The sequence below is a fragment of the Danaus plexippus genome, chromosome 17, assembly GCF_018135715.1.
Source record: "Danaus plexippus chromosome 17, MEX_DaPlex, whole genome shotgun sequence".
In the NCBI taxonomy this organism is placed as follows: Eukaryota; Metazoa; Arthropoda; class Insecta; order Lepidoptera; family Nymphalidae; genus Danaus; species Danaus plexippus.
Window position 1 is genome coordinate 8,961,770 of NC_083548.1, and position 23,847 is coordinate 8,985,616.

General features: G+C 46.4%; 4 protein-coding genes across 9 annotated transcripts; 1 reads left to right on the plus strand and 3 right to left on the minus strand.

Annotated features, from left to right (window-relative positions):
- Positions 1-56: 56 nt before the first annotated feature.
- Positions 57-15,227, minus strand: LOC116771280 (inositol polyphosphate multikinase). 6 transcript variants are annotated; one of them, XM_032663099.2, is made up of 7 exons: positions 15,005-15,227; positions 4,686-4,731; positions 3,185-3,302; positions 2,779-3,024; positions 2,037-2,234; positions 1,585-1,762; positions 57-779 (listed from the first exon to the last, which is right to left on the minus strand). In XM_032663099.2, exons 3-7 carry the CDS (start codon positions 3,264-3,266, stop codon positions 317-319), a joined length of 1,167 nt encoding a protein of 388 aa, XP_032518990.2. In that variant the 5' UTR covers positions 3,267-3,302; positions 4,686-4,731; positions 15,005-15,227; the 3' UTR covers positions 57-316. The 6 variants fall into 6 exon arrangements, with proteins under 6 accessions (XP_032518990.2, XP_032518988.2, XP_032518984.2 ...); XM_032663097.2 differs by having other exon boundaries at positions 57-776; positions 4,686-4,763; XM_032663093.2 differs by having other exon boundaries at positions 4,686-4,763.
- LOC133319316 (probable 3-hydroxyacyl-CoA dehydrogenase B0272.3) lies at positions 5,886-6,776 on the minus strand. Its single transcript, XM_061523273.1, has 2 exons — positions 6,506-6,776; positions 5,886-6,121 (listed from the first exon to the last, which is right to left on the minus strand). Exons 1-2 carry the CDS (start codon positions 6,774-6,776, stop codon positions 5,886-5,888), a joined length of 507 nt encoding a protein of 168 aa, XP_061379257.1.
- LOC116771281 (probable 3-hydroxyacyl-CoA dehydrogenase B0272.3) lies at positions 13,331-17,588 on the minus strand. Its single transcript, XM_061523275.1, has 3 exons — positions 17,460-17,588; positions 13,980-14,252; positions 13,331-13,420 (listed from the first exon to the last, which is right to left on the minus strand). Exons 1-3 carry the CDS (start codon positions 17,586-17,588, stop codon positions 13,331-13,333), a joined length of 492 nt encoding a protein of 163 aa, XP_061379259.1.
- A 3,649-nt stretch (positions 17,589-21,237) lies between these two features.
- Positions 21,238-23,748, plus strand: LOC116771230 (hydroxyacyl-coenzyme A dehydrogenase, mitochondrial-like). Its single transcript, XM_032663029.2, is given in 7 exon segments — positions 21,238-21,580; positions 21,694-21,769; positions 21,772-21,822; positions 21,825-21,967; positions 22,299-22,384; positions 23,077-23,291; positions 23,364-23,748. Coding segments are annotated over 7 exon segments (927 nt in total). The 5' UTR covers positions 21,238-21,466; the 3' UTR covers positions 23,606-23,748.
- The last annotated feature ends 99 nt before the right edge of the window (positions 23,749-23,847 follow it).

Genomic DNA, 23,847 nt, shown 5'->3' on the forward strand with positions numbered 1-23,847 from the left:
ACGGTCGTAGGTAACTTTATTTCGAATATAATTTTGGCTGATTCAAAAAATAAATATTTATAACATGAAAACGACATATAAACTCTTTTATTACAAACTACAGAAAGTACAGAGCGGAGCACACGCGGGCCCGGCCGCGCCGCGCGGAGCCGCGGGGTTTGGAGTTGAGCAAACATTTACTAACTAGAATTAAATATATCTCCCTCACAATAATGTTGTCCAGCTGTCGTATAATACAGTGAGGAACACGTACTTGGCTTCGTCACGGATATATTCTAAGGAAAATGTGGTTGGCACTCGTAGAGTATTCGGGGGGTTAGGAGAGGAGGTCGTCGGTGTCCTTGAGCAGCGCCTCGAGGATGTCGGCCAGGCTGTCCAGGCCGTCCTTGAAGTTGTCGTCCACCCTCATGTTCCCTTCGTCCTGGATGAAGGCGTGCGCGAAGTCCACGACCCGCAGTGATCCGCACGGGTGCCGCTCGCCGCTCCAGTTGGCGAGGCGGTCGAGGCGCGCGCGGTACTCCAGCTTCATCCTGCTCAGCTTCTCCTGGTAGTTGTTGTCGAAGGAGTGGCTGGTGGCCAGGCGGGCGAGCGCCTCGCTCCAGGACGAAAGCACCGGAGGGGACGGGGTCCGCGGAGACACCGGGGGACTCGCGCCCAGCCGGGGGTACACCGGGCTCAGCTGCGACAGCTGGCTACTGAAACTACTGCCGCCCGACGGAAACACGCTCGGCACCGCGCGACGCCGCGCCAACCGGGGCGGGCGGCAGCGAGCGACACTACTGGAAATATATGTGGCGTTATTATAAACCGGAACAGACTACCTGCTGGCCCCGGAGCGCGCCCCGCGGACAGGAACACGACTAATAATAAAATACGCCTTCACACAGTCATTTGACTTCACATCTAGTTTCCGGTGAATAAAATTTTTGTCTCACTGACGCCATCTATTAGGAAACAAAAGAGTTGACGATATGCAACAAACCTAAACTAGAAATGCACTGAAAAATATCTTCTTAATACGAGAGACCGCGACACCGAAACAGCTTGACAAGTAAATGCTACTTGACGGGGGGGCCTTAGGACTAGTTTTGATAGTTTAAATGAACAAAAACAAAATAGCTAACGACTTCAATGCCGTAAAGCAGAAACAGTATCCGCTTTCGGCAATTAGCGACCACATGCCAGAAATAAAAATTTGCTGTAGGTACCAACACAATAAAAAGGGAATGCTGTCTTAACGAGAATGATAACCTTGTAAAAAGTAAAAAAAGTTCCTGAGGGTACCAATGTTATTATTATAACAGAACATTTCATAAACTGTAGAGACATTTAAAATATCTTTTCTAATGTGTCCGGTGAACCCTCAAAAGTCACGTTTTTGCTGGTTACGGAAGGCAGTCATTAAATTGTGTAGGAAAAACATCAAGTTTCTGAAGTTATCATAAAAAAAATATTGAATGAAATGAATGTAATAATGTCGCGACATTCATATGACGAGGTAGGATGCTGGCGACACGGTCAGGGACTCGGTTAGTATATGAAGCGAGCGAGATGCGTCGGCAGCGTGTAGACCTCCAGCCTCACCTGTCCCCGCAGCACGCCCTGAGGGCGGAGGCGTCGTACACCAGCAACAGCGACGACGACCTGAGCAGCACTCCGGCCCGCGAGATGCAGCGCTGCAACTCCCACAGCGCTGCCAGCAGCTGAAGGAGCAGAACACGACACGCCGCGCCCGCACTCGCGTTCAGAAACGAGCGGATCACTGCACGACAAGATGATTTTGTTACAAAAATCTTATTTATTAAACCCGCTTTCAGACATCTTGTGATTGTGTGAGGGTTCGTTGAGGCAACTCTATCGCGACCTGGCCTTGTCTTTCCGCGCCGGCCAGGCGAGTCGTCTAGAAGTGTATTATTTTATCAATAAACCACTATTAACCCGAAAGCTTAAGTGTAAAATATATATACAATTTTGCAAAGAAATGTTTTTTGATAGAGTTGTATGTTTGTACTTCCGCCTTCCCTGTATGTCCTTACCTGTGACGACCTGTTCCCCGCACAGTATCTTCCCCTGCTCCTTACCCGCCCTGACCAGTTCCCCGTCCCTGGGTCCGCCCACCCTGTACACCTGATACCCTGGTATACAGAACCCGTACTGCTGCTTGCAGCGCGTGTACTTGCTCTCTTCACGCTTTATCTTGTCCACGGAAGCGTATGGATCGTAAGTGATTCTGCCTGGAAGATAGGAATAATTAGTAGCAAAAATATATCTATGAATATATGACATGAAAATATAATATATATCGGCGCAAGCAGCTTCAATGACGGATGCAACATGGAAATAACTCAAGGCTGGCATCAATGATTATAACAACTCATTGGTCGTCGTTACTATTGGTAAAAGTAAAACGAAATCAAAGAGAATAGAACTATGTTTGAATTCTGGTTTAAATATGACGTCTGGACGCACGACAGGGGACTGCAGAGTTCAGCGAGTGCGGAGCATAAAGAACCTTCGAGAAATACAAGAACATTTAGAAGAATTGAAGTTTCATTTTAAAATATCTGGAACTTACTGAAACAAGTGACATTAGAGACGTCAGCGAGGCTGGCGTCCTGTCTTTAAAATAATGAATTTATAATAAATCCGATATGTACTTTAAAACAATAATCATAAATTTAGATATATCTTTTAAACCTTATAATGATCTGGACGCCCAAGCAGTCGTTCAACATATGTATATATATAATAAACCCTATAAACTAGAACCCAGCCCACCGATCTTAAGGTCCATGACGCAGGGCTCCAGCATCCCGTCCGTGAGGTCCTCCAGCATGATGTAGTCTTGTTCGAAGCCGTTGTAAGTAAACTTCCTGACGCCGTAATACTTGGGCATAAACTTCCTGAGCTGAACCAGATCCGGTCGATTGGAAGACGTGATTCTCTCGTAGAATTCGGCCTCTCTCTTCTGCGACTCTTTCAGTATGGGCTTGAGGATTGTGCCGTCGCTGCATTGGAGAAGGCCTGGAATGATTTTGAGCTTCGAGCAATTAAACATTAAATGACGACAAAAACTTACACATAGACTCCGCTACAGACGTAAGAGCCTATATTTAAAAATATCGCGAGTTCCTATACAGCACTTTATAGCGCGGACACATGATGCATGAGTTCAGTCCCTAACCTGTGTATTTCCCTCCTGCCACGTCCCCGCTATGTCCCGCCACCTGCCGCGTGAAGCGCCGCAATGGGAGCGGAGACGCCATCACAGAACCCCTTCGCGGTTCCAGACCGTAGTGGATCTACACAAGTAAAAATAGTTTTCTCCAGGGACAGACGTCTACACGCTGGTCTGTTCGATTTATCAACAGATATAAATTAAAAACCTCGACTTATATCTTTAAATTAACGATGCTAAATAGAAATTAATAGCGTTGTCAATTATAATTAATATTTTTCTAAGTAATAGGGTAGGCTATGAATCGTTAAATGCTCATAAGTCACAAAAACAGGGCAGGTTTATTAGGACAGTTTCTTTGGTCTATAAAGAATGAAGTGAGCAGTTGTGGGAAGGTAAAGGTGAGCGAACCGTTAAACCGAACTTGATCAACCGTAAACCGTAGCGTCTTGCAAGGTCCGTTGACAGAAAGCAACGGTATATGAAATGCAAATCGGGGGAGACTAAAGTAAACTTTCTTAAAATATATATAATAGGACATGGTAATGTGAAATCTGGACTTAGAAGAAGGACTTGGCATTCTTCATCACCTGATTGTAAAATAGTCTTATTTTATGAATTTAGATTAATATGGCTAGATCTACAGCAAGTACAAAATTGCTTCATAGTGAGATATGGTTTCAACAGGAAAGAATAGGAAGTCTTTGATAAGAAACAGCTGTTTCTGAACATTCAGAGAATAGCTGCTTTTCTGGGTACTTAAACTCTGTTGTACCTACCACAAAGCAAATCGGTTTGCCATGCGATTAAGCTTTCCAGTTTCTAGGACACTCCTGCCAAAAGTAAGGAAATTGATCGCCTCAACCACTTCACCGCTAGACAGGTCAAAGAGGAATCCTCTCATAATAGGTGGGGATTGTTTTCATAAGGTTTTATAAAACTACAAGATTTTAGTTACCTCAAAAGGCTTTTCTCTATATACCTTATATGTACCTAATGTTTTTTTATTTATTACATTAAGCCTACGTAGTTATCGTTTATTGCGTGAGATCATTCACAGATGTCTTTTTATTTGTCATCGGCGTTATCAGAGTCCAACGAAAGATCTGAAGAGCCGATATATGAAATGTCAATTGAGTTTCCTTTATCTTTTCCAAAATTGGGCAAACTTTATATGCGGTTATCTACTATTACGATAATAAAGGATCGTTTTTCATATGTCTTGCAAAGAAACTTTTAACGTTTAGAAATTTACAACAAAAAGGGGAATTATTACTAAATAAATGTAAAAAAACTCGTATTTTCTGAAGTTTATTTTATTTCCCTGATAAAGGACTTCCTTTACTGATACGATACACTCGGGAGTTTCAAATAAAAACAAAACAATTTTTCTAGTGAAGACTAACGGTACCACTTACAGTTGTTAAAAAACAACAGCTTTAGGATATTTACTATTTCATGGTTGAGACCTAAATGAACACTCAGTCACGAGTACATAGATACTTACTTGATAAATAGATCTCTGGCGTCGAGGAAGTTTTCTTCCATCAGACCTGTTGGACACATCACTCATTTAGTATTAAACCTGGAAAAAAAAATAAAAAACTGCCGTCACTTGTGTAATCCTCGCTCCAGTAGGTAGAGGTTATAATCAATCGTAACAAAATGAACCCACATGGAATAAAAGGCCAAAGAAATACTAAGGTTTTTAGTCAGCTTATTTTGGAATAATAAATTTGACTACTCAAAGCGAAACAAAGAATGTCGAATGGAAAGGAAAATACCGAAAATATTCACTATCATAAACATTATCGAGGGTAAAACTAAATATGTTATGACTTCGTGGACGAGGTACGTTCGTTTGCCTTTTAGAATTCCTATAATGGATGACAAAATATGCCAACTCCTTTGAATTCTAACTGCCGTGAGAACCAATGACATTAGTCCGTTAGCAGTTATCATATTTACTTAAAATACACGTACCGAATAGATTTGAAAATAGGAAATTCTTGTATTTATAAATACTTATACTACACTGGTCTGTAAACGATCGCGACTGATCGTTGCTTTGACAGTCGGGTGTAAAGTATAACGCATATGTTTTTTATCTAATCATCAATAAATCAATATGGACGTCTTTATCCGTTCCTTACAATATTCGCATTTTATTGATAACAAAACATATTTTACTTATGTTTCGATATCATAAATTCAAAAAAAATTATCTTCATATATAAAAGAAGCCTGTTAAGAAATAAAATATCTTGAAAATTTTAATTATTAAATATATATTTTAATGTACATATTATTATAAATAATATTACTGAAGTAGTGATCGTATCATATATCCCCGATCCTATTCCAGCCCTTATATCGGCCGCCCCCTCCCCCTGTGAGAGCCGGGTGTACCTGACCCCGCTGGTCTGAACACGGTGTTCCCCGTCTAGTTCATCATTACCTCTAGGATGCACTTCTCATCACCGAGCCCCGTACGGTCAGTCAACTCCAAGGGACCCAATTTCATGACCACATCAATATCGTTAGCGGTAGAATCCCCTATAATTTTTATCATTAAAGATTCAGAAAAAAACTTATGACATTTTTTTCCGTTCAAAAAGAGAAAGGAAGTATCCGTAATAAATTAAAGGCGAAAACACCAAAGATAAACGTTTATAGACCATGCAACACAACGATTCAGAACAGTAAGTCACTTCTTGTATTTATAGACGCCCTCCCCGGTCTTGATTCCCAGTTTGCCTTCTTCCACCATTTTATTCAGTAACGGTATCGGCTTAAACACTTGGTTCTTTGTCTTCTGGTACAACACCTCGAGGACGAACTTGTTAGTATCGAGTCCGGTGTAGTCGGCCAGCTCTAGCGGACCCATGGGGTATCCCGCACCCAACTTCATAGCAATATCGATGTCTTCTTTACTGGCATCACCTGGACATGAGGAAAATATATGCATCACGTAAAAACGTCCCGAGTATATTGTAAACATTAAATACGATGTTATAATGATAAGAAAATATTAGTAAAAATATATAAAATGAAAACGCAAAACGACCAAGCAACAGCTGTATACATGATAATACTTACATACACCAAACACATAACATTGATGGCACCCACACCCCTCATAACAAGGCTTTTACATTACATTTCAGATCATACATATACAGAGAGCAGACTGGAGACTGGAGCTGGTACGGGCAGGGATATTATACTATTTGAGTATAAATATTCTTTATAACCATGTGTTAGAAGAGAAACACTGTCATGATTATTGAACACCTGTCACCTTAACCCAGCTCAAACTAAGCTCACCTCGCTCAAACATTCTGAAAGCTTCAGCACTGTAAGGCCCTAGTAGCCTGTTGACGACAAATCCAGGAGTATCTTTGCAGGTGATGCAGGTCTTGCCCACGGACTTGCCCCACTCCATCATGGCGTTATAAGTCTCTTGGGACATGCGGTCGCTCTTGATAACCTCCAGGAGACGCATCACGGGGACAGGATTGAAGAAGTGCAGCCCACCGAACCTGTGATGGAAAGTTCTAGATCTTAAAGCTGGTTTCACACCAGAGATATAAATCATAGAAAATTAATATTTTTGAAGAATATACTAGTCTGTGCCCACGACTCCGTCCACGTGAACGTAAGAGTTATTCTCAGTGTGTTTAAAACAGATATGAGTACGGGTGAAAAGCTCACTGATAAAGGCGTTATTTGAATGGTCGCATTAACTAAGGTATCTTATGTAAGTGAATTTTTCATTGCTACTGCTTTCTTGTCGTTTTCGCTTACGTTGTTTGCTGTTAGGTTGTTTTGTTGAGTGTGAGTGAGTGTTAGGTAATGGGTGATAGATAGAGTATGATGGGGGGGAGTGCCCGGGAGGGAGGGAAACGGGTCTTTTAACTGGGGATCGTCTGGGTTGGATGACTCAATGTCGTCGCGTCCGGGATCGGAATTAGGAGCCAAGCGCCTCTTTTCAGAGGCGGAGGAGACCCATCGTCTCAAAGCCGATCTCGGTCGGCTCCAAAGAGAGAACGCGGGTCTCAAGGAGGAGGTGCGCGCTCACCGCCTCCAGTATGAAGAGATGCGTAAAAAGAGAGAGCATCGGATACAAAAGCGGTGGCAGATGGCCCTATCGGCCGGAACCAACTCGAAACCATGGAGGCCAACATTGTCCGCATGGTCGGGAATTTGGTCGATGGGCGGTTGACCGCATTAGAGTCCCGGCTCAAGCGGGAAGAAGTCGCCCGCCCTCCCCTGGCGGGGGACAACTCGGCCGTCGCCATTGCGGCCAAGAGGGCGATCCGCCAGGCGGCCCTGCAGAGGGGGGCCAAGACGTCGGCCTCAGTACCGGCGCCTTCGGTGCCGGTAGTAATTTCCGACGAGGAGTTCCCTTCCCTCCCTGCGCCCTCCAAGGAGAAGGCCAAAAAAACAAAGGGGGGGAAGGAGATTGCCTGGACTGCCTTCGGCCCATCCACCTCAGGTGGTAGGGCTGAAGCGATATCTGCCGAGGCCGGGGCCGTTGCGGCGGGATGGACAGAGGTGGTCCGCCGCAAAGCCCCTAAAAAGAAGGAAGTGGTGCCGGTACCTAAGACACCGGCGCCACAACCAAAAAAGAAGGCGGGCCCTAAGAAGGGCCTCAAGAAAGTGGCGCCCCCACGCTCACGGCCTGAAGCAGCGGCTAAGGGGGCGTCGTACTTGTCGGTCCTTCTAACGGCCGAGAGGGAGATCGACAGGAAGGAGCTGGGCATTGGGCCCCTAAGGATTCGCCTGACTGCGACAGGGGCCCGGATAATCGAGGTGCCCGGCTCAGCCAGTGCGGACAAAGCCGATGCTCTGGCCGCGAAGCTGAAGTCCCCACTGGCGGAGGAGGTGGAGGTGTCGAGGCCCGTGAAATTCACAGACATGAGAGTCACGGGCCTCAAAAACGCGACGACCGCGGACCTGTTGATAGCCGCGGTCGCGCAGGAGAGGGGCTGCACCGAGGCCCAGGTAAGGGTTCGTAGCGTGCGACCTGGGCCTCGCGGCACAGGCTCCGCACTGGTGGACGTGCCGGTTGCAGCGGCAAAAAAGCTGCTTTAGCTGGGCAGCTTATCAGTCGGGTGGAACCACACGGGGACAGTCCAGACGTGCGTGCGACGGTTAGGAGGTTCAGTGGTGGACGTCTCGTTCGCCACTCCGACTATCGCACGCAGAGTGGAGGGATGGAGGGTTGAGGCAGTAGTGGAGACGCTTCTCGGCGTCACGTCAGAGCAGACTTCCGCTGCTCTGACAAATGCTGTTGACACCTCGCTGGAGGCCATACTCATGGTCGCCACGAGGTCGGGAAATTTGAAGAGAACGTTTACGCGATGCTTAAAGAGGCGGTGGCCAGCATAAGGGCAGCGGTCGCGGAAATGAGAGGGCGCACCAGGTGTGGACAGGTCTATCGCCCGGGCGAGAAGGACGTGCGTCAGCTCGTGGAGGAGGTGTCGCGGAATAACCTAGAGGCTTTCGGCACCATTCTGAATACCAGACTGGACGGGCTCGAGGACCGCCTTCTGCCGATGCCTCGACTACGCCCACCCCTGGCGGCGGAGAGGATCGATGCGTCGCTTGCTGAGGCATCGAAGAGGACGCCGCGGAGAAGGGGGTCACATACGTCTGCTTGCTGACGCAGGCTAAGGCGGCGATCGACTTGGGGGAACTCGGCATCCCCAGGCTCGGGTTCCGATTAGCCGAAACTGGTGTGCGCGTCCTCACCATCGACGGTGAGGCAGCGCAGGAAAAGGCGGACGCCTTCACTCAGCGGCTGAGGTCCGTCCTGCCCTCAGACGTAGTGAAAGTCGCCCGCCCGGTTCGGAGTGCGGAGATCCGCGTCGCCGGGCTGGATGACTCCGCAGCGACCGTTGACGTCATCGTAGGCGGTCGCAACAGAAGGAGGGTGCTCGGTCGGCCACATTCGGGCGGGCAAACTGGTGGTCGGGCCACGAGGCGATGCGTCTCTATGGATGCGCGTCCCGGTCGCAGCCGTCAAGAAGCTCACCAGCTTCGGGCGGCTGATGGTCGGCTGGATGTCGGCGAGGGTGGAGCTGCTGGCCGCGAGGCCTAAGCGCTGCTTCCGCTGCCTTGACACCGGCACGTGGCGGCGACTGACGTTTCCGGTGCGGGACTTCGGGTCACAAGCTCCCCAGAGGGAAGATGCCCTGCTGCCCTCTACCGCCCTCACTCCGGAAGCCGTTGCGCGTGGGGAGACATACGAGTCCATGCTGCGACGGGCTCGTACGAATGTCGACCCCGTGCAACCGGGTGAGGGTAGGGTCACGTGCCGACGGACCCAAACCGGGGCTCGCATTTTTGAGTTCTCGGGGTCCCAAGGCAGCGCCAAGGCCGACACCTTCGCCAGCCAACTGAAGGTTGCCATCGCAGACACGGCCTAAGTCGTGAGGCCAGTGAAGTGCGTGGCTCTCAAGGTGACCGATCTCGACGATTCGGTCACCCAAGAGGAGATCGTGGTCGCGATTGCGGCAACGGGGAGCTGCGACGTCGCAGCGATCAAGGCCCGGGCCATCAGACCTGGACGTGGGGGAATGGGCACCTTGCGACTTGAGTGCCCAGTCGTGGCGGCCAAGGCAGTTCTGGCCAAGGGACGCCTTCCGGTCGGATTCAGCTCAGCTGGTGTCCGGGCCCTTGAGGAGGAGCCGATGCGCTGCTACAAGTGCTTCGGCATCGGTCACACCCGGGCCCTCTGCCCGTCCGCTGCCGAGCACACAGACTTGTGCTTCCGATGCGGCAAGGAGGGGCACAGGTCCGCCGCATGCGAGGCCGCCAAGCCGCACTGCGTCGTCCAGCCGACCACATTATAACGGGGAGGAAGTGCCGTCCTCCCCCAAAGAAGGGAAAAGCGCAAATGTCCAAACGGCCTGCCGCTGCCGCCGTCACTGCGATCCCAGTTCCAGTGCCGGCCATCGAGGGGAGTGCTATGAACATCGACTAATGGCCGGGCTCCATCGCATCCTCCAGGCGAACATCTCATTGCAAAGCGGCCCAGGACCTGCTGGTCCAAACCTTTGCCGAGTGGTTGGTAGACGTGGCGGTTGTCGCCGAGCCGTATTCAGTCCCTAGCAGCTGGCTGGGAGACGAGGACGGCTCGGTGGCGTTGGTTGCGCGGTCTTCCACTAACTCCCCCCCCATCTCGCTCTTAGAGAAGGGGCCGGGATACGTGGCCGCCGTATGGGGAGACATAGCCCTGATAGGTGTTTATTTCTCCCCCAACCGCCCTCTCACAGACTTCGAGAACTTCCTCGGGGTCCTCGCCATGGTGGCCGCCAGAGCGGCGCAACGCCAGATATTGGTGGTGGGTGACTTCAACGCCAAATCAGTGGCTTGGGGTAGCCCATCCACGGATGTGCGGGGCCGCGAGGTGGAGTCGTGGTCGGTGGCGTCAGGTCTGTCCCTCCTGAATAGAGGGACAGTACACACCTGCGTGCGGCGAAATGAGGGCTCCATAGTAGACCTCGCCTTCGCCACCCCTTCTTTGGCGGCCTGTGTCGTGGACTGGCGAGTGGAGTTGGTGGAGACTATTGGACCACCGATATGTGCGGTTCGATGTCTCTGAACAGGGCTCCCAGAGGAACCGTGCGGGGGGCCAGTCACCCTTCCCGCGGTGGGCGCTCACCCGCCTGGATCAAGGAGCCGCCAAGGAGGCGGCCTTCGTCCAGGACTGGCTCACGCCGCAAGTTAACGTCCAGGATGTGGAAGGCGCGGCAGCCCAACCAAGGGTCTCCTTGACCGAAGTGTGCAATTCTAGCATGCCTCGGTCCCAGCGTCCGCCTCCTCGCCGCGCCGTATACTAGTGGTCGGAGGAGTTGGCAGCTCTCCGGACCGCCTGTGTGGCGGCCAGGCGAGAGTACACAAGGAGCCGGCGGCGGCGTCCTCGTGATCTCGCCAACGAGGATCGTCTCTACGCATCATACGTAGAGGCGAAGACCGTCTTCAAGGCGAGTCTCGCAGCCGCTCCAGACCGCGCGAGGTCGAAAATTTTGGAGGATCACGACAACGATCCTTTTGGTAGAACAAACAAGAACGTACAAGGCGGCACGGAACGCAGAGGAGAGGTAGTGTTGGCGGGGTCGTTGGACATCGCCAACGCCTTCAACAACCTCCCGCACAGCGCTATACAGGTGGCACTCGAGTTCTTCGGAGTGCCCCTGTATCTGAGAAGGCTGTTAGGCAGCTACCTCTCCCAGAGGAGGATGGCAGTCGAGAACCGGAGGGGGTCTATAGAGTGGTGTTCAGTCGACAACGGCGTTCCACAGGGTTCGGTATTGGGACCTGTCCTGTGGAACGTCGGGTATGACTGGGTCCTGCGGAGTCGCCTCCTCCTCGGGATGGGTGTCATTTGCTATGCAGATGACACCCTCGTCTTATCCCGGAGACGGAGCTACAAGGAGGCGGCGCGGCTGGCCGAGATCGGTACTGATCTCGTGGTCAGCCGCATAGAGAGGTTGGGGCTTCGGGTCAGAATCGACAAGACCGAAGCCCTCCTCTTCCGCGGGAATGGGCGGAAAGGACCCCCGCCGGGTGCCACCCTCCTCATAGGATGAGGGAAGGTCAGGGTGAGCCCAACCATGAAATATCTGGGGCTCACCCTTGACGGAGGGTGGACCTTCGTGCCCCATTTCAGATAGTTGGGGCCGAAAGTCATGAGGACGGCAGGTTCGCTGGGGAAATTCCTCCCGAACCTCGGAGGTCCCAGCGCAGCTTGCAGGCGGCTATACTCTGGAGTCTGTCGAAGTATAGCCACGTACGGTGCTCCCGTTTGGGCTGATCGCACGATGAGCCGCGGGGTCAAGGCCCTTCTGCGCTCGGCACAAAGGGCGCCCGCGGTAAGGGCGGTTAGGGGGTACCGTACGGCCTCCTGGGCCGCAGCGACGGCTCTTGCCAGCGATCCACCTTGGGATCTTGTGGCGTCGGTTCTCGCCAAGGTGTTCTCTTACGTCTCGGGTAGGAGGGCTCTCGGAGAGAACCCTTGGTCTGAGGAGATCCGGGCGGTCCGCCGGCAGGGGGAGTCACGCCTTATGCGGGAGTGGGGGGAGGAACTGGCGGGCCAGCCGTACGGTAAACGTGCAACGGCTGCGCTCCGTCCGGTTCTAGAGCGTTGGATGAGGCGGAAACGAAAACCCCTCACTTTCCGTCTGACGCAGGTCTTCACCGGGCACGGCTGCTTCGGGGACTACGTGTGTCGGACGGCCAGGAGAGAGCCGGGAGTAGGCTGCCATGAGTGCGACGCTGCGGTGGACTCGGCCCAGCACACCCTCGTAGTGTGCCCGAGATGGGCTGCGCAGCGCCAACACCTTGTGGCGGCGCTCAGCGGAGTGGGCTTGTCGCTTTCGAGTGTCGCGGAGAAGATGCTCGGGAGTGACAGGAGAGTGGATGGCGGTGTCCTCCTTCTGTGAGACGGTCATGTCCACGAAGGAGGCATTGAGCGGGAACGGGAGGTTGCGGTCAATGCACCCTCCCTCCGCAGACGACGGAAGGGAGCGCGCCGGGGGCGATATCAACGCCTCCTTCATTAGCGCCCCTACGCCCCGGGCTGGGGTCGGGCTGATAACCCGGCTCCTGTGATAGCCCGGCGTCGTTGGGGCGGTCCTAATTGCCGGGATCGCCCCCTTTCTCCGAGGGAGTCAGTCCGGTCTTTGCCAGGACCGGCCAGTCGCTGATGTGCCCTGTCGCTGACAGATCCGGGGTACACCAGCATAGCGGCCGATGGCTTTCGCAGTGGTTTTAGTGAGTAGGGACCTGCCTAGGTCGAGTCTCACACATCCTCTCCGGCCCCACCGAGGCCGGTGAGACGGCTCGTAAAGAGTTTCCCTGCGTCATCAAAAAAAAGTAATATATATATAGTAACATACATCACAGACTCTTCATTTTAGATGGATACCAAATACAGCACAATCTGATTTGTACATTCCTACCATCTGAGGCACCACCCAAATAAAAAAAAAATATCCAGCCATTTAGGATAACCTAATCCACTATATGATACTGGCATATCATCATTCTCATTTTATAATTATTATCAAATTGTGTTATCAACTTTATTACGTAATGGGTCATTGGAAGCTGGTTTTAAATAATAAATAGCTCATATATATGTTACCTATCTTTTCTCTTAATACCGCTGCCTATCTCATTGATTGATATAGATGATGTGTTGCTCGCTAAAATTGTATGTTCTGGAGCCAGCTGAAAGAGTACAACCATGAGAAATATAATACTAAGGATATATAGTATATATATATATAGTATATATATATATATATATATATATATATATATATATATATATATATATATATATATATATATAGTATGTAAGGATAAACTACCAGTGACCTTTGTAATAAGGTGTGGGATATACAAGCTACAGGCAAATATGTATCCAGAGATCGGTCACCTTACATTTTTTATCGAAACATTGAAATTGAACAACTCTTTATATTCCAGATATACAAGCAATATATATAATACCTCACTGTCTGCAATCAACAAGAATAATTGATTTTAATTAAAGCCCAATAAACACGAAAATCAAATTTTCTTGTTTCTGTTAAATCCTCAATGACGTGCTAATAGTTATACATCATATATATTTATAAAAATGATCTTAAAATATGATGTATTTTAATCTATTACAGTTGTTAAATAATTATGTTGTTCCCTTAGGAAGTTTAATTACATATAAAGATATTTTTCATTGTTTTAATGTGATGACGATGATTAACACTGTCATTAATAATCTCACCTCATCCAATCTGTTGAACAGCTTCTGTTTGGGCTCAAGCAACTCGACGATGGCCTCTACGATCAGATCAGCATCCACACCATCTTCTATCTTGGTTGAAACCTTAATTCTACTATTGGCTTCTTTAACAAATTCCTTGATTTTCAAAGGATCATCTTTATACAGCTTTCTCGCCACTCTGCCTAGATTGTTTTGTATAGACTTCTGAGCTTTTTCAAGTATTTCCGAGTTCAAATCGACTATTGTTACATTTTGTCCGGCTTGAGCTGCAACCTTTAATTTTCAAATTTATATAGAAAATATTTAATATATAATTTAGAATTAAAAGCTTCCAAGCCATAACTAGCTTTTTTTGTAGAGAATTATGTGTTATTTGCTTATAATTACAACAATTTATTCTTGTAATTAAAATTCACAATAACATAATAGTAATATCAAGAAGTTGAACTTTGAACCGTTAACAAAGGACTATGGTTTGCTAAAACTTTAATAACAGAAAATGTAACAAAGTTATTTAAGAAGGAGCCCCTGATTCTGAAACTGAATGGAATTCTTGTTTTAAATGTTGCTGTAATAAGAAATGTGCCAAATATGGCGTGAATGAAAAATAATACATTGGGAAATTGCAAAAATTTATTACACAATGAGAAACAGTCTGTTTTTGAATGTTGAAAAAGCCTCAATCAAAATCAAATCTGCTATAAACAAATTAAAATAGGATATTAGTATTAGTTAGCTAATTAATCAGTAGTTACTTGCCTGTGCGATTCCAGAACCCATAAGCCCGCCGCCGACAACTGTTACCGTTTTGATAGCATTTAAAGATGCCGAATGGGAAAACTTTCTACATATAACGTTCAAATTATTCATATTGATAAGTGAGACGCGTTCGCTCCGTAAGAATTATTCGATTACAATGGTTCAATACTCAATGTAAATATAAGGGACACGGATCAACTTGCCCCCACCTCCGCGAGAAAGTATCGCTCGAAGTTAAGTCTTAAATAAAAAAATTATAAACTCACCCATCACAAAAATATGTATGTTGAAACCGCTTGAACACATTTTATCTGATAATTTAAGGTGATAACAATGTAAAAAGATAAATAAAATTTTCTTTATCTTAGTCTGTAGTATTGTATACAAATATAATTAAGGAACTCAGATAAAATAATGAAAAATATGAACTATAAAATAATAAATTCATCCAGTATTAAATTGTTATCTCTAAGAAACTCATTATTATGACTTTTGTACTTAGGACTGTCAGAGCCTGCTCTCAGAGATGCAGTCTCACCACCAAGTTATTGAGTATTGCCTACATCTGACAGTCCGAACTCCAAAATATAAACTGATCACGAAATGTGAAATTTAATTATTTCAACTTTAAGGCAGGAGCAAATGTGAATACTTACTTATATGCTTATCTCCTAAATTTTTCCTTCCATTTTTTTATATATCCTGTTTGCTTTAATTAAAATCGAAATGTCTAATTATTGGAAAATAAATATTGTGGTAAGTTAAAAAGCAATAAAATTAAATAATTGATTTCAAATATTTCCTAGTCGTTAAATGCTTATAGCAAAATAAGAATGACATAGTCGAAAGAGATACATTCTAAATCTTAATTTACAAAAACCAGTCACAGTGTAGGTCATTTTATTAATGTTAGAATATATGCTATTTTTGCAATCAAATTACAATAGAAAAAAGAAAGTGAAGATTAATAGATACGATAAATATTCGAATTAAAATATCGTGAAAAAGTTAATTGTTTGTTTCCTACCCGTGTTGACAAATTTGTTATTTCAAAATATCAATTTGATTTTTAATTTATGTATTTAACAAAATTTTACGAACACGGTATATTGAAACGAAATACGGTATAAGGAATAGTTAGAAGAGTTTTTTACAGGCCAAGAGACATGGGTGTTAGGTACCCGTTATAGTTCTAGGGAATTAGTTATTGTTCAAGTCATTTCATGTTATTCATTTAATTCTTTTTCAATTTACCAAAATATTGCAACACAATAATTATATTTCACTCAATATGATAGTAGATTTTTTAAGTTAAACCAGTAAACTTAAAAAAACATAAACTTTTTTTTTTGATGACGCAGTGAAACTCTTTTTACGAGCCGTCTCACCCGCCTGGGTGGGTCCGGAGAGGATGTGTGAGACTCGACCTGGACAGGCCCCTACTCACTAAAACCACTGCGAAAGCCATCGGCCGCTATGTTGGTGCACCCCGGATCTGTCAGCGACAGGGCACACCAGCGACTGGCCGGTCCTGGCAAAGACCGGGCTTACTCCCTCGGAGAAAGGAGGCGATCCCGGCAATTAGGATCGCCCCGACGACGCCGGGCTTTCACAGGAGCCGGTTTACCAGCCCGACGCCAGCCCGGAGTGCAGGGGCGCTATTGGAGGCGTTGCAAATATCGCCTCCGGCGCACCCCCATCCGTCGTCTGCGGATGGAGAGTGCATCAGCAACCGCAACCTCCCGTTCCCGCTCAGATGCCTCCTTCGTGGACATGACCGTCTCACAGAAGGAGGACACCGCCACCCAGGACCTGTCACTCTCGAGCATCTTCTCCGCGACACTCGAAAGCGACAAGCCCACTCCGCCGAGTGCCGCCACAAGGTCTTGGCGCTGCGAGGCCCATCTCGGGCACACCTCGAGGGTGTGCTGGGCCGAGTCCAGCGCAGCGCCGCACTCATGGCAGCCTACTCCCGGCTCTCTCCTGGCTCGTCCGACACAAGTAGTCCCCGAAGCAGCCGTGCCCGGTGAAAACCTGCGTCAGACGGAAAGTGAGGGGTTTGTGTTTCTGCCTCATCCAACGCTCTAGGATCGGACAAAGCGCAGCCGTTGTACGTTTACCGTACGGATGGCCCGCCAGGTCCTCCCTCCACTCCCGCATAAGGCGCGACTCCCCCTGCCGGCGGACCGCCCGGATTTCCTCAGACGAAGGGTTCTCTCCGAGAGCCCTCCTACCCGAGACGTAAGAGAACACCTCGGCGAGAACCGACGCCACAAGATCCTAAGGCGGATCGCCGGCAAGAGCCGTCGCAGCGGCCCAGGAGACCGTACGGTACCCCCTAACCACCCTTACCGCGGGCGCCCTTTGCCCCGAGCGCAGGAGGGCCTTGACCCCGCGGCTCATCGGGCGATCAGCCCAAACGGGAGCACCGTACGTGGCTATACTTCGACAGACTCCAGAGTATAGCCGCCTGCAAGCTGCGCTGGGACCTCCGAGGTTCGGGAGGAATTTCCCCAGCGCACCTGCCGTCCTCATGACCTTCGGCCCCAACTATCTGAAATGGGGCACGAAGGTCCACCCTCCGTCAAGGGTGAGCACCAGATATTTCATGTTCGGGCTCACCCTGACCTTCCCTCATCCTATGAGGAGGGTGGCACACGGCGGGGGTCCTTTCCGCCCATTCCCGCGGAAGAGGAGGGCTTCGGTCTTGTCGATTCTGACCCGAAGCCCCAACCTCTCTATGCGACTGATCACGAGGTCAGTTCCGACCTCGGCCAGCCACGCCTCCTCCTTGTAGCTCCGTCTCCGGGATAAGACGAGGGTGTCATCGGCATAGCATATGACACCCATCCCGGGAAGGAGGCGGCTCCCTGAGATGTCCGGCCATTATTCGGACATCTCAGCTCCCAACGCCCGCCTCGAAACCCCCACTCTTTGTGTCTGGGCCGGGAGTTTCCCACAGGTGGATGGGGGGCGGCACGAATGACCCCCCATAACATGGTCCGCAGGCTTGCTCGCGTCAGCGCAAACAGTGCAGCGCGATGAAGCGGAGCACTGGGCGGACTTATGGCCCTCCTTGCCGCAGCGGTAGCACAAACCGCTGCGGTCTTTTGGACTGGGGCACGCGGCCGCGACGTGCCTCGTTCCCAAGCACTTGAAGCAGTGCTTGGGTCGTGCCTCCATATGCGAGAGCCGCACCTAGCTCTACCCGACTGACAGGCTGCCCAGCTGCAGCAGCTTTTTAGCCGCTGCAGCCGGCACCTCCACCAGGGCGGAGCCTGTGCTGCGACCCCCAGGTCAGGCCTCAGTGCAGCCCCCCTACTGCGCGACCGCGGCTATCAGCCAGTCCGCGGTCGTCGCGTCGTTGAGGCCCGTTACTCTTACGTCCGTGAATTTCACGGGCCTCGACACCTCCGCCTCCTCCGCCAGCAAAGACTTCAGCTTAGCGGCCAAAGCGTCGTCTTTGTCCGCGCTGGCTAAGCCGGGCACCTCGATGATGCGGGCCCCTGTTGCCGATGAACGGATTTTCAGGGGCCCGATGCCCAGCTCCTTCGTATTTACCTCCCTCTCGGCCCTTAAGAGGACCGACAAGTAGGTCGCCCCCTTGGCCGCTGCTTCAGGCCGTAACATTACGGCCTGTGAGCGTGGGAGCGCCACTTTCTTGGGGCCCTCCTTAAGGCCCACCTTCTTTTTTGGTTGTGGCGCCGGTGTTTTGGGTACCGTCACCACTTCTTTCGTTTTGGGGGCCTTGCGGCGGATCACCTCCGTCCACCCTGCCGCAACGGCCCCGGCCCCGGCAGTTATCGCCTCAGCCCTTTCACCGGAGGTGGATGGACCGACGGCGGTCCAGGCAACCTCCTTCCCCCCATTTGATTTCTTGGCCTTCCCCTTGGAGGGTGCAGGGAGGGAAGGGAAATCATCCTCCGACACTTATATTACCGGTGCCGGTGACGCCAGTAAAGGGGCTGAGGATTTGGCCCCTCTTTGTATGGCCGCCTGGCGGATCGCCTTTCTGGCAGCCACGGCGACGGCCGAGTTATTTCCCGCCAGGGGAGGGCGGGCGACCTCTTCCCGCCTAAGCCGGGAATCCAACGCGGTCAGCCGTCCATCCACCAGGTTGCCCACCAACCTGGCGATGTTTGCTTCAAGCGCCTGGAGCTGGTCCTGGCCGACCGGCCCGCCTGCCGTTACCGCCGCTGCCCTCTCCCTCATCATCTCCTCGTATTGGAGACGGTGAGCGCGTACCTCTTTTTTGAGATCCGCGTTCTCCCTCTGGAGCCGACCAATGTCGTCTCTGAGGCGGTGGGTCTCTTCAGCCTCGGTGCGCGATACGAGCGCATCCAGGGACTCCTTCAGGAAGGCAGAGGCCGTCATAATTCGGGACGAGTAGCCCCCTTTGAGGTTACTACTCTTTCCCACCAACTCTTTGATAAGGTCGAGGCTTTTCTCGGCCTCGACCTTTATCGCCTCCGTCCCCATTGCTTCCAGGTCCAAAGGGAGCTCTCTCCCCTTCCTTTTCGCCTTCCCACCCCCGTTACTCTCCTTTCGGAGCCTCTTTTCTAGGCAGGAGTCGAAGGCAACTCCTCCTCCTTCCTTTCCCTTAAAAACTTGCGGGCTCTCGCCAGCGTACGGCCGCGGCCCCGCCTTCCCGACACTACCGGACCCCGAAACATCCCACCCCCGGTCTCAATGTCCGAACCAGATACGTCCGAGAACAGACGTTTGGCTCCTAACACCGATTCCGGGCGCGATGACATTGAGTCATCCGCACGCACACTCTCATTCATCTCCCGGTATTTCCCCCCGGGGACCCCCCCCCATCATCATACTCTCTCTCACTCATCATCTAACACTCAAAACAACTCCTAACAAACACGAAAGCAAACGAAAAGCAGCGAAAAAAATTCAATAATCATCATGAATAAGATTCCTAAAACAAAAAATAGTTAAAATTTTATAACTAACAAAACCAACACAAACTTTACATTCAACATAACTCAACATGTAGTCACATGACCCATTTGAATAAGTCGATGGCTCGGTTTTTGTATAGATGTGCTAAGAAATAGCCATAGTTCTGTAAAAAAACAATCTATCAGCATAATTTTGTGACAAAAGTATATTTGTCTTTTTTCAAAAATTCACTTATTAAAATAAACCAAATAATAATTAAAATATACGCCAACCACCTATTTCCAGATGGAATGGATGACGTACACGATAAAATTCCACCAAGGATTTGTTACGCAATTTTGGTGAACTACGAGAATGCCGAAAACATTCCCCAACCTCTGCCATGCCATGCCCCTAACACAATACTGGTGCACTTCCCAGAGGGTTAAACGCTTTCGTGTGAGTGGCTTACGTAATTGTGGATCATTTCTTCTTTCTCTCTTCTAAATATATTAAGTAATATAAAACACTTAGTAATTAATGTTCTAACTTTTATATTATAAAGAAATAACAGAATTCTGTTTCAATAAGCATTGAAGCAAAATAAGGATTTACGTAATATGTGCCTTTGCCCTTACAAGGTAAAAAGTTTAAGATGGTATATTAAATTGATTTACGATTGTATAAAATAATAACTTCTTATTTAGGGACTGCGGGGCAGCATTCCAATGTTCTAGGATTTGCGGAAAAGAAGTAAAGTGATTGAGATACAAACGAAAAATTTTACGAAATCCTTTATTACTTATTGTGAAATACATATACAAAAAATCTGACCCCCAAACCGGTGAGGGGTGAAAAATATTTTTCCAGAATAAAACTGTTTTGAACATACGTTCTTGTAATAGTTTCTCTTTTCTAAGTTTAATAAAACATACATGTATTATATACCATTTAAACTTGTATTACCCTTTAAAATTATAGCTGACATAAGTGAAAATAATTTGAAGAGAAAGAGCGATGCTAGTTGTTATTTTTAAGAGTTATAGGTATTGTACGAAGTCTTTCGATCGATACATAATTAACAAATATTTTAATCATTTCTTGAAACTTTATCTTTGCAATTTTTTTAACAATGACATTCTATATTCATTTAAGCATTCCATTAACATAAGGGTATTATATGGTTTTGATTCTTGTGAAACCATTGCATCTAACATAACCTGATGGTTTTTTTTTATAACTTTTGGTATGTGACGAAACAAACTTGAGTTAAGGGTACAAACAGAATTTTAACTATCCTGAAGGCATCAAACATAATAGTTCTAAATTGTTACATATGTTAATGAAGAATCTTTTATTACATATTACATCTTATTCTTTGTTTTACAGGGAAATTAATGTATAATTTTTTAAATAGAATCATAATTCATTAGCCAACATGAAGTATTTATAGATATACATAGCAAAAATGCAAATTTCACCTACAGCTATGTGAAATTAGTGCACGAAATATAACGATTAAACTGTCCAATGTCCATCGACCATCATAACCAAATTGTTTCATGTCTTGTCTATGATTCATATTTAACATTATGATAATTTTATACTTTTTAAAGTAAATCTTTCTCCTAAATCAGGCAATTTTGGTTGGATTTCATAACATACCTATATAATTTTTTTCAATATACACTCAGCTGATTTTGAAAGTTTGCGTGATTTGACCTTTGGAACTTCGTTATAATACTTATCAATGTTCAACAAACAACCGGTCAGTAAACCGATTGCAGTTGAGTTGTAGATTTTGTTAAGATCGCTCATATATTAATTTGTTCAAAATGAATCAATTTGGCATAATAACGCGAAATTTTTCAAGATCTTCTGCTGTACAGAGTGCTATTAAAAATGTAACCGTCATTGGCGGAGGGCTCATGGGTTCGGGAATTGCTCAGGTACTTAAAAAAAATATCTTTTAACCAATTTTAGGAAAAGTTATATCATAATATTATTATTAATATATGTTCCTAAATATTCCAAACTTTATATTTTTATTTAAACGATGCAGGTAGCAGCACAAGCTGGTCAAAATGTGACCTTAGTGGACGTTAGCTCTGATGTGTTAGCTAAATCTCAAAAATCAATAGCGACAATCTGAATAGAGTCGCTAAGAAGATTTATAAAGACAACCTCAGGATGGTGAGAAGTTTGTTGCTGAGGCTATTGCTAGAATAAAAACCAATACAGATCCTGCGGCAGCCAGCCAAGAAGCTGATTTGATTGTGGAGGCAATCGTTGAAAACATGGATGTAAAACACCAATTGTTCAAAAAGCTTGATGCGGTAATCAATGATTATTAAACTCCAACAAATATTTTTAATATACCAATCAACTAAATTATCGGGATAGTAAGAAAATTAAGATTACTCATTCCCAATTCAACAATCTTTAATTGCAAATATTGTTACTATAAATCAGAAGTGGTTTATTGAAAAGGGATGACATATTTTATAACATTATCGTTTTTCAAATTTGATATAATGCTAACTAAATACTATAAAAGTTTGTCTTGGATGATTTTCTCCAAAACTTATGTTTAAAGATTCATTGATAATATACAATTTTAAGTCATACTATTTGATATAAATATTAATAATATAAACCTCCTTGCAGGTGGCTCCTGGTCATACAATCTTTGCCTCGAACACATCCTCCCTCTCTATCAATGAGATCTCTTCAGTTGTTAAGAGGACAGACAAGTAAGATTTTATACATACATGTATATATATATATGTGTATGTGTTATTTTTTAAACTTAAGTGATGTTAATTCAAATTAAGAAAAAACAAAATTAATGCATTATGAATATTATATATACGAAGTGTACATTATATTTGCATCAATGAAAAATGTCACATTTACTATGTATAATTGTGAAAATTATGATTTTTTTTTTGTCAATTAAATTATGAATTATTAAAATCATTGGATATATTTTTCTTAACTGACAGAGCCACCATGTTTCTAAGATCGAGATCTAAGACTTTCGATTACTATGGAAATTGTTTGACAGTCAAACCGGTGAAATATAAAAATAAAATCTTTTTTCGATTATTAATTAGTCATATCCTGGACTGAGATCCATTAGGCAGCCCATGTGCGATATAATTATTGACATATTACATTGAATATAAAATATGTTTCATCAAATAAGCATCTCGGTGAAGGTCGTTTCATTTCGGGATCTTAGACTTTTAATTTTCCCATTTTTTTAGGATTTTTTTGAATTATTATTAAAATTTAATATTTATAATATTAATGATATTTTATTTTTGTTCTTAGTAGTTAGTACCATGTTGTTCATATTCTGATGGGAAATACATTTAGTATTCAATAAATTTTAGGCTTCTTTCATGGCACAAGATGAGGTTTATAGAGTTTTTGTTGCAAGATTTGGTGGTCTACACTTCTTCAATCCCGTGCCGGTGATGCGTCTACTTGAAGTGGTTCGTGGTGAGAAAACATCTGACAATACTTACAAGGCCATGATGGAATGGGGCAAGTCTGTGGGCAAGACCTGCATAACTTGCAAAGATACTCCTGGATTTGTTGTCAACAGGCTTCTGGTTCCGTATATTGCTGAGGCGATTCGGTTGTTTGAGAGAGGTCGGCTAATTAATATCAATAAATATTATAACTTGACAATGCTAAAATATTTTAACAAAAAATTTTTGACAGGTGATGCTTCAGCTCGGGACATTGATGTGGCCATGAAGTTAGGTGCTGGTTATCCGATGGGACCGCTGGAGTTAGCTGACTATGTAGGTCTGGACACTAACAAGTTTATCTTAGACGGCTGGCATAATAAATACCCTGAAGAACCCCTATTCAAACCCAGCCCTCTCCTTAATAAACTGGTTTCGGAAGGGAAGCTTGGAGTCAAGAGCGGAGAAGGCTTTTACAAGTATGAAAAGAAATGAAGACTATGAGATTGTTGTCTCATTTTTATATACAGATATATATTTGGATGTTTTTTTTGCTGGCGAGTCTATTTGGAATCCTGTTAAATATTCATAAAACATATCTTTCTAATATTTACAATAAAAAACCTTTTATTAATAAAGATATCTCATTGACCCTATGTAAAAACTGGAAAAGTTCGTTATTTTTTGATAATATAGCTTCCCCCTTTCTGTGGTGAAAATGGATTATGTGAAAGTAA

What these genes read in the sequence shown, in the direction of transcription:
- LOC133319316 (XM_061523273.1), bottom strand. Translation starts at nt 6,776, where the DNA reads ATGATTTATATCTCTGGTGTGAAACCAGCTTTAAGATCTAGAACTTTC. An exon ending in TTTCAGAATGTTTGAGCGAG is followed by an intron (nt 6,122 to 6,505) that starts GTGAGCTTAGTT and finishes CCTCATGTCCAG; the next exon opens with GTGATGCCAGTAAAGAAGAC.
- LOC116771280 (XM_032663093.2), bottom strand. Translation starts at nt 4,751, where the DNA reads ATGAGTGATGTGTCCAACAGGTCTGATGGAAGAAAACTTCCTCGACGC. An exon ending in CGGGGAACAGGTCGTCACAG is followed by an intron (nt 1,763 to 2,036) that starts GTAAGGACATAC and finishes CTTGTCGTGCAG; the next exon opens with TGATCCGCTCGTTTCTGAAC. An exon ending in AGGGCGTGCTGCGGGGACAG is followed by an intron (nt 780 to 1,584) that starts GTGAGGCTGGAG and finishes ATATATTTCCAG; the next exon opens with TAGTGTCGCTCGCTGCCGCC.
- LOC116771281 (XM_061523275.1), bottom strand. Translation starts at nt 17,588, where the DNA reads ATGGGTGTCATATGCTATGCCGATGACACCCTCGTCTTATCCCGGAGA. An exon ending in TAGAGAGGTTGGGGCTTCGG is followed by an intron (nt 14,253 to 17,459) that starts GTCAGAATCGAC and finishes TGAAAATTAAAG; the next exon opens with GTTGCAGCTCAAGCCGGACA. An exon ending in TGTTCAACAGATTGGATGAG is followed by an intron (nt 13,421 to 13,979) that starts GTGAGATTATTA and finishes GTACTCTTTCAG; the next exon opens with CTGGCTCCAGAACATACAAT.